Source organism: Octopus bimaculoides, chromosome 10 (genome assembly GCF_001194135.2).
Source record: "Octopus bimaculoides isolate UCB-OBI-ISO-001 chromosome 10, ASM119413v2, whole genome shotgun sequence".
NCBI classification, from domain to species: domain Eukaryota; kingdom Metazoa; phylum Mollusca; class Cephalopoda; order Octopoda; family Octopodidae; genus Octopus; species Octopus bimaculoides.
Genome location: NC_068990.1, coordinates 92,070,418 through 92,084,642, shown reverse-complemented (window position 1 = coordinate 92,084,642; position 14,225 = coordinate 92,070,418). Strand labels below are relative to the sequence as shown.

General features: G+C 38.0%; 2 protein-coding genes across 2 annotated transcripts in view; both read left to right on the top strand.

Moving 5' to 3' along the window:
* Nucleotides 1-3,371, top strand: part of LOC128248843 (uncharacterized) — a 53,308-nt gene extending 49,937 nt beyond the window's left edge. The window contains exons 27-28 of the mRNA XM_052970994.1: nt 1,186-1,277; nt 3,362-3,371. Coding sequence (XP_052826954.1) covers nt 1,186-1,277; nt 3,362-3,371 — 102 coding nt within the window. The remainder of the gene's footprint in view (nt 1-1,185; nt 1,278-3,361) is intronic.
* The window catches only part of LOC106876276 (cytosolic carboxypeptidase-like protein 5), a 34,220-nt gene that overhangs the window by 8,432 nt on the left and 11,563 nt on the right, over nt 1-14,225 (top strand). The window contains exons 2-9 of the mRNA XM_014924769.2: nt 3,454-3,573; nt 4,383-4,485; nt 5,552-5,723; nt 7,198-7,370; nt 7,723-7,903; nt 10,028-11,167; nt 11,731-11,900; nt 12,932-13,067. Coding sequence (XP_014780255.1) covers nt 3,468-3,573; nt 4,383-4,485; nt 5,552-5,723; nt 7,198-7,370; nt 7,723-7,903; nt 10,028-11,167; nt 11,731-11,900; nt 12,932-13,067 — 2,181 coding nt within the window. The 5' untranslated portion in view covers nt 3,454-3,467. The remainder of the gene's footprint in view (nt 1-3,453; nt 3,574-4,382; nt 4,486-5,551; nt 5,724-7,197; nt 7,371-7,722; nt 7,904-10,027; nt 11,168-11,730; nt 11,901-12,931; nt 13,068-14,225) is intronic.

Sequence of the window (14,225 nt, the reverse complement as noted above, 5' to 3'; positions counted from 1 at the left end):
ACATACATGTGTGTGTATATATATATATATATATATATATATATACATACATGTGTGTGTGTGTGTACATACACACAAACACACACACACACACACACACACACATATATATCTATATAGTAGCCAGGCTAAGAGCAGTTTCAGGGAGCTGCTGTACTGCTGTCATTAAGATCTTTTCCTTTACAGTGAATGGCAAATTGTATGTTGTTTGTGTTGCATCTGTGATGCTGCATTGCAGTGAGACACGTGTCTTGAAAGTTAGGAGTTTGAGAAAGAAATGCAAGTAGCATGCTCTGTTGGATGTGCAGCATATGCACAAACACCAAAGTACAAATATGTTCAGAGAAAAAAACTAGGTATAAAAGGTATCAGATGTATGGTACAAGCAAGAAAACTGTAATGGTGTGGATGTTTGGTGCATATGGATGAGGACGATTGTATAAAAGAAGTGTTGGTCACTTAATGTAGAGGCTGTGAAAGTGGGAGACGTAGGAAAACATTAGATGAAATGCTAAGGGCTGATATCAGAACTTTGAACCTCATGGAGGAGATGGCTGGAATGATTGGCAATATGCAGCATTTGAGAAAACCTGCCCATCCTTGCAAAACTGTTTCTGAAAATACAATGTGCATATGTGTATATATATATATATATATATATATATATATATATATATATATATATATATATGCATATGTGGGCTCCTCCCCCAATTTCCTCCTCAAGATATCCCCACCACCCACTATCTTCTTTCTAACTGCTGTATTCTGCTGTTGTAATTAAATCTAAACAGAACTGCATATTTCACCAGCATTTCCCTGGCGCCATTTATGTTTTTTTCACTACTGTGAGCCATCTCGCTTTCCTTCATTCTTAATTCTGTCTTCTCCACCCACATTTTACATTGACCACCCTCCTGGGCCACCAAATTATCACTCTTCCACCTGCATACATCTTTCACTCTTACCATGTATTACACTTGCTTCTCACCCACACTCTTGCAACCTACCCATTTCTATACATACAAATCACTTTAAAATATTTCCCATGCGGATGGGAAAGCCTACTTTTTTCTGTCAAGGCCTTATATTCCTCATTATTAGACAATTTTCCTTAGTCATTGCACGGTGATCACCATAAGCTTTAAGCTTATATAAAAATACCATTATTATTATTATTTACAGGATTGTAAAACCTGGCGCCGTGTAACAAAACCATTTGCACCAAAAAGCTTGCATTTATATTTTCCAAGTCAGATGGGAATACTTAGTTTCAGGTTAGAAACGACATGGATCAATAAAATAAATAATGTGGCCTTTAAATGGCGCAGACCCTCCCCACACACCTTAACCGAGTCATTTATTTTATGGTGCTTCCAGAACATTCCACTGTTGTATTACCTGGTGATTAGCGAACAGTGTGTTCAACTGATTGTTTCAGCACTGAAACCTTTTCACACATTCTTACCAACGACTTAGATGTCAAGTACCGCAGCAGAGGCAGAGTGGTGTCTGTTATCTTGTCACAGTTGCTTATTTGACAGTGGCGGTGGCAGCGGCAGTGGTGGCAGTGATGGTGGTGGCGGTGGTGGTGGTGGTTTCACTTTGGGGTCGGCAGGCCTGTTCAAAACTGTTCCAACTGTGACCATCCTGTCTTTTATTTTATTGAGCCATCTTTTTAAATATTTTGTTGATGTTTGTTTTGAGAAGGTGGGGGGGGGTCTGTCCCTTTGCTCTTGACAAGTTCTCAAGACCTGTGATATTATTGTCATTATTATTCCACTTAATTTATTGAGGAATTTGGGTGGTGAAAGGAAGGGGACATTCTGAAAAGGAAGAGTTGGGCATTGTTATTAGTGTGGGGCTTGAAGGATGTAGGGGAGGGTATAGTGTGTGTCTTGTGTATGTCCCTCACCACCACATGACAACCGGTGTTGGTTTGTTTACGTGCTTGTAACTTAGCAGTTTGGCAAAAGAGGGCAATAGAATATAAGAGCCAAACTTATGAAAAGAACAAGGACTGGGGGGGTCAACCGTGTAGTCTTGTATTCCCCTCAAGCAGGGCATGTTGCCTGATGATCCAGTAAAGAAGAAGACAGAAAATTGCTACCATTAGGAAAGCCCTTCGAGGCAGTGCTGCAGCCTGGCCACGCCCCAATGACTTGAAACAAGTAAAAGATAAAAAGATTTATGTTTGCATATGTATGTGTACCTGTATGTGTATGGTTGTGTGTTCACAGAATTTGTCATAGTTCATGTTAACATCTGTGACAGTTGTAATACCTGGTTGATATAATTTATTGACAATCTCTTGTTGTTGCTAGGGACATATCCCCACCACAGAGAGAGAGAGAGAGCAAACCTTTCCATGGTGGATGTGAGTGTCTGTGTCATTAAGGAACTTCTATGTAAGCCAAATCTTTCTGACATCCCTTCAAGCTTAAATACTAAAAGGAAATTTAAACTCTATGTGAGTATACCAATGCAGTAGGGATGGTCACTACTAAAATTAGGAAGTGTTTTTTTTTTATGGACTGAATTTAATTTGACTTCTCTCACAAACGAGAATACTAAAAATGAACCCGACCGCTCTCAAAAATTAAGTAAAAAAAAAACAAGAAAAATAATCCAGAATCCTTGTCTGGTACCAGATTGAACCCAAAATCTAATCAGTGCATGCCAGTTTCAAGGCCAAACATCCTGAAAGTTTCATCCAAATCCATCCAGTGACTCTTGAGATATCTTGTCCACAGACAAACAAAGAAGCACGACTGAAAACAACACCTCCACCGTTGCTAAGGCAGAGGTAATAAATGCTAATATACCATTGCAATGAGTTGAAGTCTTTCAACTGATTAAAACATTAGCACTTCCACTCCCACCGCACCTCAACCAATATTTTTAAAGCCTCTATATCTATCAATATTTATTCTCTCAGAAATCTTTATATCTCTGTCACCAAGTACTGATATAGCTTTGCTTCACAGAGGTATCTTAATAAGACTCACAGACATACCATTTAGGGTGATCACTTATACATGCCTCATATCAAGGAAAACTAATTTAACCTTCAGAGTTGCCTCTCTACCTTTCTTAACCCAAGTTAATCATTACATGGGTTTTTCCCTCCCCACTTTGAAACCAAGTGCAATTTTAATCAATAAAATTTTTTTCTCAGTATTTTCCATTAATTGTCTCTGATTTTGCTATATAGTACCTGCCTTACTATATATTATTACTGACTTTCCTACATAGTACCTGGCCTACTGTATACTCATAGTCTGAAGTCCATGGTCTGCTGTATTTAAATTGACACCTGTGTAATTTGTTCTAATTACCAATGTTATTGTTTATGTTGTAGATGTCCATGAGTAAAAGCCATATTTACTGACTCTCTCTCTCTTTCTCTCTCTCTCTCTCTCTCTCTATCTCTATCTCTCTCTCTCTCTCCAGAGTTGTTGTTGGTGATGGAAGTCAGTGTCGGTGGTTTGTTGTTCACATCAAACTTTGACTCTGGAAACTTGGCTAAGGTTGAGAGAGTGTATAAAGATGATACCAAAGACAGTTCATCAGGTAAGGAGAAAAGGAATACACACACACACACGGACACATACACACACGTTTCATACTTGCTTTTACAGCCATCCTCAATTCTAAATATCATTTCTCCTCGTTCACATTTTTCACTGATCTCCCTTCCCCCAACCACATACACTCTGCCCCCTTTTCTCTCATCCTTCTCCTATCTCTTTTTCTGCTGTTCTTCCCCTTTCTGTACTGCCAATCATCACCTCTGCAAAACAGTTGGAATTAATTAGGGTATCCAGCTGTAGAAACCATGCCAAAACAGGCATTAGAGCTTGATGCAGTCCTCCAACTCAACAGATCCTATTAAACCATCCAAGATGGATGGTAAATGATGATGATGATGATGCAACAGGGTTTCTTTTCAGTTTCCACCAACCAAATTCACTCAAGGATTTAGTCAGCCCTGAACTATAATAGAAGACACTTGCCCAAGGTGCTATATACAGTGGGACTGAACCTAAAGTCACATGGTTGTGAAGTGAACTTGTTATCCACACAGCCATACCTGTATGTGTGTGTGTGTGTGTGTAATAGGATTTGTGGTGGACTATCACTTAGTAAGATAATCTGATTTACAAATCCCTGTTATCTGCTGCTCTGTATGGACACATAACCTTGGAGTAGATTTATTACGATTGAACAATTGGCTGCTGTGTCGTGCAACGACACTCTTTCAGATGCACAGACAACAGCAATGTTTTACATCTCCGCATTTGATGAATTACACTTCATTGTTGTTAATGGCTTTGTTTCTTTTTGTCTTTTTGTTTGTTTTGTTTTGTTTTCTTCTCCAGTTTCCAATAATGTGAACCGAAATGCGGAACTCCAACCTGATTTGGAATATAATGTTTGGACCAGACCAGACTGTTCCAATACCATATATGAAAATGGAAATAGGTTAGTTATTTATGCAGCCCATTATATAATAATAATAATAATAACAGTAATAATAATAATAATAATAATAATAAGACCTGGAAATAGAGATAACTCGAATGTGGAGTCTAAAAACAGAAACAATTCCTATCATAGTAGGTGCCTTAGGTATAATAAAAAAATATTCAGACAAATACATAACAAAAACACCAGGACTTACAAATATATATAACATACAGAAAATTGCACTACTGGGTACTGCACACATTGTACGCAAAACACTTTCAATACAGTAAACATAAGAGCACCACAGCACATACCCAAGGCGCACATAGCTGCGCTCGGTAGTGAAGTGAAAGCACGTTATAAAAATAAAACTACTGAACAATAATAATAATAATAATAATAATAACGGTAATAATAATAATAATAATAATAATAATAATAATTATCTTTTCTACTATAGGCACAAGGCCTGAAATTTTAGGGGAGGGGGCCAGTCGATTAGATCGACCCCAGTATGCAACTGGTACTTAATTTATTGACCCTGAAAGGATGGCAGAATTTGAACTCAGAATGTAAAGACAGATAAAATACCGCTTAGCATTTCGCCTGGCGTGCTAACGATTCTGCAATTGTTTTTGTTTCAGCACATGATCTCAGATCAGGTCACTTGCTATGCAAGTACATCTCCATAATGTTTAATTATTAATCTTGTGAATTAACCCTTTTAATATCATATCATCTTGAAACTGTCTCCTTGTTCTGTGATATAGAATTTCTTGTTTTTAAGTATTCTAAATTAAACTTGCCCATTAAAATTGCTAATTTATGTTTCAAACATCTGATTAATAACAACCAAGTAATTACAATAAATGCTTCGTTTTTTTTCAAATTAATTGAAACAAAAAGCAATCAATGCACTTCGACAGGAATATGATAGCAAAAGGATTAATGTTTATAAATGTTTGGGAATCTTGACCCTACAAATCTTAGCCCCTGAATTATAATTATAGAAATAAAGTTCTGTAATTCTATGATCTTGCTCCACACCACGAAAATAATTATTTTATTTATTTCTTTGTAGATCCTGGTTCTACTTTGGTGTAGAGGGGGGATTGCCTGGCCAACTGATCAAAATCAACATTATGAATATGAACCGTCAAGGTAAACTTTATAGCCAAGGATACTGTCCAGTGATATACACAGTTCCTGGCAGCAATAAATGGGAACGTCTTCAAGAGAAACCAGCTTTTGATGTAAGGGATCAACGATATTCATTTATAAGTTTGTTAAAGTGTTTGCTTCTGTTAGAAATGTGGTATACGTTTCGGTTCAGAGGGGGAGAATCAGATTCATTCTTTCTATTCATTTATTTCTCATGCACACTGGTCATAGCCCCTTACTAAACAGACACGAAATATTGTCAGTTAATAAGTGCCCTGATTAGACAAGTGACTTGTGAGGTTCAAGTGTGTCTAGTTACCATGTATGTATATATGTGTATATGTGTGTGTGGCTAGGTAACTTTAATCCTGTCACTGCCATGGCAACTGCACATAATTAGTAATATTAATTAAACTGCACTGTTGTTACTTCTGCAGAAGTGTGTTAATCTATCTGTAGGTAAAAACGGCTAAAAATAAATTACTATTTGTCACACTGACTTATACACATACATACGCGTATACACACACACATACATACATACGCATATGTATATGTACATCTCCTCTCTTCTTTTCTCTCTCTATATACATACATAGATACGTACACGCATATATATTTATAAGCAGATATATGTACATATATAAATATATTAGACACACACACATACACTTACCCTGCTATCTTTCCTCTCCCTATCTATCTGTCTGTCTGTCTGTCTCAGATTTTAGCGCAAGGCCAGCAATTTCTGGGGAGGGGTTAAGTTAATTACATTGAGCTCATTGTTCAATCAGTACTTATTTTATCGACCCCGCCCACTACCACCACCACCACCAAAAAAAAAAGATGAAAGGCAAAACTGACCTTGGCGGAATTTGAACTCAGAACATGAACACAAACAACCTCCCCACACACACACAAACAACCCCCCCCACACACACACAGCATCATCATCATCATCATCATTTAACGTCCATTGTCCATGCAGGCATGGGTTCATGCCGGTGGCACGTAAAAGCACCCACTACACTCTCTGAGTGGTTGGCGTTAGGAAGGGCATCCAGCTGTAGAAACTCTGCCAAATCAGACTGGAGCCTGGTGTTGCCATCCGGTTTCACCAGTCCTCAGTCAAATCGTCCAACCCATGCTAGCATGGAAAGCGGACGTTAAACGATGACGATGATGATGATGATGATATGCGTGTGTATATATGTTTGTGTGTTGATGTGTGTGTATGTTTGTCTTGACATTGCATAGTAGCGAGTGTCACCACCATACAAGCAGTGTCTGGCCAAATGGAAATGTTGCCTTACATGAAAACGGGGGAGGGTTCGCGACAGAAGGACATCAGGCTATAAAAGAATCTCTCTCAGCAAATTCCATGCAAGCATGGAAAAGTGGACATTAGAACAATGATGGTGGCAGCAGTAATGATGGTGGTGGTGGTGGTGGTGAGGGTGAGGCAGAAATAGTGGTGGCGATGGGGAGGAAGAGGAAGTGGAGGAAGAGGAAGTGGAGGAGAAGGAGTTAATAAGTTTCTAAATAAATGTCTTTTCTTCTTTGTAGACTATTGATGGCCAATTTATTCTGTCATTCTTTCATCGGTTCACGGAAATCAAAGGTGCTACAACATACTTTGCTTTTGCTTACCCACATTCCTACATTGAATGTCAGAACAACATCAATGAGTTGGAAGAGAGATTTAGTTACTGTAAAAATATATCTTCTGTTGAAAACATGTAAGTTATTTCATTATGTTGCTTTTTAATCTTTTTTTTTTTTTTTGGTACAAATTATGTCTCGATATTTAAAACACTCTAATTAGGTGCAGGCATAGCTGTGTAGCTAATAAGCTCACTTCCCAACCATATGATATTCAGTTCAATCCCACTCCAAAGCACCTTGGGCAGATATTTTTTTTGATAGTTCCAGCTGACTTTACCTTTACTTACCTGTGGAGCTCAGCTAAAAATTCAAGATGGTCGCTATCTTTGTCATGATAGTTTTCTATCATGTTCTTGTTGGTATTGTGATGTATATTTATAAGAATTTGGATAGAGATTTATCTTTGTTCTTTGTTTCTTGTATCAGTGCAGAAGATACCGTTTACTTCTACCGAGAGCTGCTGTGTTACTCCCTGGAGAAGTTGGAGGTCAGTCTAATAACCGTTTCATCATTCCATAACATCATCGATGAGGAGGAACCTCACTTTGATCCAAAACTTTTCCCCATTAAAAACCAGCCAAGGTGCAAGAAATTTAAAGAGAAAAGAGTAAGCATTTATTATTGTTGTTGTTATTGTTATTGTTGTTGGCATGGAAGGGCTGCCAGATGGGATTGCTTGAGATGTTTGCAGGCAATCTGCACACACTGCACACATTTGTGCAGTGTCCAAGCATTGCTAATTTGTGGAGTTCTGTTGAGCAGCTGCTATTGCATGTGGGAGAAATCTAACTATTACTCAAGAAGGAAGGCGAAAAGATAGATAAATACAGTGCTCTTAAGTATGAAATAGCCTGGCTATGGAAAATGAAGAAGGTGAAGATAGAGCCAATTATTGTTGGGTCCTTGGGGGACAGTATCAGAAGGCATCAAGAGGAATATAAAGGAAATTGGAATCGAGTCCCCAGTAGAACTGTTGCAAAAGCTTTGCCTCCTTGGCATGGCCAGAATAATCAGGAAAGTATTAGAGAGCTGAAAAGAACAAATGGCATGGTACCGTAGGCTGCGGGTAGCAAGCCTGCTATGCATGCAAGACACCAGGAGCTCCAACAAAACCTGAGTTAGAAAGAAATTATAAATAATAGTTTTACTAAATTATTCATCATTTACTCAATTAATTGAAATGAACAAAATATATTTCAACAGAAACAGTAATTAAAGGGTTAACACTTGTAATATATATTTGTTATAAGAATATATAAATAAATGAAGAAGATAGTTCTGTGATGCGCTGATAGTTTTGCAAAGAATTTACCTCTTGTCATGACACAAATTTACCTGGTTTTATAATAATTCTGACCACTAAACTTTTCAGATCATTCCAGATAAAACAACATAAATGTCTGATGGTGCTGTCAGAAAAATTAATTAACATCACCTTTACTGACAGTTTAATTATGCCTGGGTTTGCTTCGTTTAATATTTTCTATACATCAGTGTTTTCCTGACAGCCAAGTCAGTCAGTCAGTCAAACTGTTTAGCTTGTACAAATTTCAGGTACCACTTACAAGTGAAATTCTGAATCTGATACACTCACTTGTTGATCTTGTGTTTTTATAAAACACTTTGATCAAATCAAATGTCTCCATGGTATGGAACATGGCTGTAGTTATTAATAAGTGAATAGGACAGCAGTCTAGTCTCCAGGTAACTTTCCTGGAAAATGTGACACCTATTGCATATCTTGTAATCTGGTATGATTTTATGACTCTTGCATAGGCATGGTCCATGTGGTCAAGAAAAGTTCACTTAGTAATTGCAGGGTCACTGGTTCAATCCCACTGTGCATCCCTTTGGACATTTGTCTTCTGCCATAGCTTTTGGATCAACCTAAAGCTTGTAAGTAAAACTGGGTAGATTGGGTGGAAATCTGTCAGATAAACCAGCTTTTATGAATGGAAACTTAATCCATTGGCCAGATTAGCACTAGCACCACCACCACCACCACCACAATCAGTGTTACCACCTCTTTGTCCTTGTATACCTTTACCAGAGTCTACTATGTTGTTAGTATTTAGTGCTGGTCTTCTCTCTGTGGATAACTTGGTATCTTGGTGTATTGCTTCTTCTTATAGTAAGCTGTAAGTGATGGTTTCCTCTTCTCTCCCTCCCAGCAGTCATGAGACCTTCCAGAAAGGTCATGACCACTGCACTCTCTCCTCTTAGTAACCCAAATATGCACCCCTCCCCCCACACACATGTACCAAATCTACTCACAGGGCTTTGGTCAACCTGGGTCTATAGTAGAAGATAACACTTGCTCAAGGTACCACACAGTAAAACCAAATCCAAAACCACAGGGTTTGGAAGCAAACTTCTAAACACACAGCTCTACCTGTGCCTAAGAGACAAAATGTTACAAATCCTTATTAACTGACTTTGTGTGTGCAGTAGCTTACAGTAAATGTGAATATCAGCTTAGCTGAGTTTCTGTTGTTAGTTTCCTTGGTTTCACTTCATTAACTGCTAATTAATACAATTAAGTAAAGTATAAATGTCGCAGTATACCACTTCTGATCACTAGAAATTTAAGGCCTTGTGCCAAGACAAGAGAAAACACTTTCATTGTTTCCCTTAAAAACAGTTTATTCTTATTAATATTTAATCTAATAACCATTTGTTTTTTTCTATTATATTTCACAACAATTAATTATATCAATTTTCTTTTCTCCAGGTGTTTGTAGTAACGAGTCGTGTCCACCCAGGTGAAACTCCTTCCAGCTTTGTATTTAATGGTTTCTTAAATTTTATCCTTCGACTTGATGATCCTCGGTCAATTCAACTACGAAAGCAGTTTGTCTTCAAGTTGATTCCAATATTAAATCCAGATGGTGTCATGAATGGTCATTACCGGACAGACACACGTGGGGTGAACTTAAACAGAGTGTACGGGGACCCTAGCTTTGAACTCAATCCGTCCATATATGCTGCCAAAAGCATCATAATTTATTACCACGTCAACTATCGGCTAAAGAAAGACATGTACAAAGACATCAAGTTTCCTCCAACAGATATATTACCCAAACAAACTGACACCACCTCTACCACTACTACCACCAGTAGTACAAGCACTACTAAAACCATTGATACCAATTCCATTATTAAGTTCCCTGAAATTACTAACATTGGTTTATGCCAAATCACCCAATCACTTCATGCAGCTAGATCAGGGTTGTCTCATCGAGAACTCACTTACAAAGCATGCCTATTAGCGTCTCGTTATAAATGCCGGAACTTATATGATGGTGATTTGCCAAAGAGACCTCATTCATTCTCCACTTATGATAGGATGACTCAGAACAAGTTAAATGCTTGCAACTCCCAAGCTGTAAAATCAATAAATTTGTGTAGTCAAACGAGTGGCAGCAGATCTGATTCTGAAGACTCTTCGGACCCTAAAGGCATCAAGAATGGTTCATTAAATAAAGAATACTCAGCAAAAACTGAAGAGCAGACAAATGCCATTGATTCTGAATTAACAATGCATTTAGAATCATTGAGAATTTCAAATGGAACTAACTCTGAAATAACCCAGACAGATGCATGTAGGATTCACTCAGAATCTGTTGAATGCAATTGTAAATCAGACGGAGAAAGAACAAACTCAAGAAATGATGGTTCTGATGAAGACCATGACAGATATCATACATTGCCGCCAAATAACGTTCCTTCTTCTGCTCATCTCAATAACAGTGCATTCCGAAAAATACTGCCCCAACACAGTGGCATTGCTTTCTATATTGACTTACATGGCCATGCCTCTCGTAAAGGCTGTTTCATCTATGGAAACTTCTTGGAAGCTGACGATTCACAGGTGAGCATCAAGGAGTGGTTAACATACTTATTTTCAGTATAAATTACAATTAATTGACATTTATTTCTCTAGTTCACATAAAAATGTTTTACATTTATCATTATTATTTCTCTCATCTGCTTCCTCATCATTGTAACTGCCAACATCATCAGCTGCTTCCTCTCTCTTCTCTTCCACCTCATCATCATCACCAACAGACTACATGTATTTCCTTTCCTCACCACTTCCTGTACATGTTGTTTCTCCCTGTTGTTTCTCATACATGTTTCTCCATGTTGTTTCTCATACATGTTTCTCCATGTTGTTTCTCCCTCTCTCTATTTATCTCTCTTTCTCTAAGTATATATGTGTACTAAACCCTATTTATTTTCTCTCCCTGTTTATTTCTGTTGAAGAGCGTAGGCTCGAAACATAAAAGACTTTCTTACTTCCCAAGCGTTAGACTAATACACCTGTTTGTTGTTTACACACCCGTCTTCGTCTTTTGTTTTTTTTGTAAATTCCAACTATATCTATATATGTATATATATATCTACCCACACATATACACTTATATATTTCAGATACAAAATATGCTCTATCCAAAGTTAGTGTCTCTGAATTCAGCACATTTTGAATTTGATGCCTGCAATTTTTCTCAACGCAACATGTACATCAGAGACAAACGTGATGGACTCTCGAAAGAAGGAAGTGGACGTGTAGCTATTCATAAGTGTACAGGTATCATTCACAGGTACAAGAAACCTTTCTTCATCTTTACTGACCTTATCGGTGTCACCTGTTTACCTTCTGTATTTGACATGACATACCTAGCTATCACAACATGTGGCATGGTACACTCAGATATTATCACATATGATATGATCCACCCAACCACCATGTGACATGTCACATCCAGGTACTATCACATGTGGCATGACAACACACCTGACATCATGCATCCAGGTACCTCCATGTGATATAACTCCTCCAACTATTTCCCATGTGACATGACACACTTTGCTACCACTACATGTGACATGACCCCCTTAACTACCACCACATGTGATACATATACACCTAGCTATTATTATTACACATAGCATGACAAACCAGGTACCACCACATGTGAAATGTCACATCTAACTACCATACTTTATGACATGATGCACCCATATACTATCACATGACATATACAGGTGCAATTACACTGCAAACCAACTAATTACAGGTGCATACAGATAGCTACAGAGGGAGTCAAATAGCTATAGACAGTAACACATAACTGTGTGTGTATATATATATATATATATATATATATTTTTTTTTTTTTTTACTGGGGAAGGCTGGTTTATGGGATTATCCTGGGTTTCCCGTCCATAAAGGGCTTACTTTTATGGCATATCATCAGACCCCAAACCCTTATGGCCTAAGACCTCTTCAAAATATGAAGAGGGGAAAGGTCCCATTATGAATGTAAACAAGGGGATTATCTTTCTTTGCCATTGTCTATTGTCTTCTGGCTGTGCCGCTATCTTGCGGATTCCAAACTACTAGCAGGAATTTCCGTAAGTGCAAACATGGCCCGAAGATCTCCATTCTGGTGCTAAGGATGCTCCCTGGCTTGAGCGAGTTTTTTTAGGATTACCATCTCCATTCCTTTCAGATCCTTTTCAAGTCCTATTCCATGTGTAAAGTTCTGCCATTCTGTTGTTCTTCCAGTCTGTATTTTCTTTTGTTTATTGTTTTGATTTTAGTACAGAGTTTTTTTGGGTTTTTTTGCAGCTATACCCTAGAGTGTAATTACAACACTGGTAAAGTTATGAATGCCGTTCCCCCAGCTTACGGGGACAAAGGCAGAGCTTCTCCAACTCCTGTTGTTGGTATTCCTCCGAAATATACTCCCAGCATCTATGAAGATGTAAGTTTTAGTTCATTCATTCTTTGGTTCTAAATATATCTATCTACTGGTATGATTATATACACACACACACACACACACATATACACATATATACACACACACATACACATATATACATACATACTTTCAGACATACAGATATGCATACCTACATACAGACATGCATACACACACACACACCTGCCATCTCTGAAGAACACATGGTTAACTGTGCTGTTATCTAATATCTGGTTATTTAATACCAGTGTAAAACTGATTGATAAGATTGGCTGAAATGTATCTATAATACTGAAAACGTTGATTAAAATATGTTTGCGTGCGTATTATATATATAATATTTATGTGAGTGTGTGTGCGTGTATATATATTATATATATGTAATATATATCATGATCATCTTTTAATGTCTATTGTCCATGCTGGCATGGGTTGGACAGTTTGACCAGGGCTGGCAGGCTGTAAGTTTGCACCAGACTCCAGTCTGATTTGGCATAGTTTCTACGGCTGGTTGCCCTTCCTAACACCAACTACTTTTATGCACCACTGGCATGGGTGTCATTTGCGTGACACCAGTATCTGCCACTTGTGCGCACACGTGTGTGTGTGTGTATAGTCAATTAAAAGAAACGCAGGATAAAAGAAAAAAAGCAAGCAAACGTTTGGATGTGGCACAAACAGTGTATTAATAAGATGCTCAGAGAGAGAAGAGAGTAGAAGGCCATTTTGACAGTATAGTTGTCTATTACAATAACCGGTCCCTTTGTTGGGTTTACTTTGTGTAGTACCCCCCACCTCTCTCCCCCGTAAGTTTTCCTTATTCAGTGACCCCTCTTAATAATACCATTTCTTCTCAGTGTCAGTGAGAGTGAGTGTGTTACTATTATTATGATGCACTGATTCATCCTGACCCTTTTCTCTCCATGACCATTCGTCATCCTCAAATCCCAGCTGATAGATGGATAGATAGATATGGATGTGTGCTTGGCTGAGGATGTATATTAGGAGAAACATATTCTGCATGAAATGTGTGGCTTTATACAAGCCTTGATATTACCAAAGTAATTTAATAATTTGGATGAGTAAAATTTGTGCCATATAAGATACACACACACACACACACGCGCGCATGCATGCACACACACACACACACACACA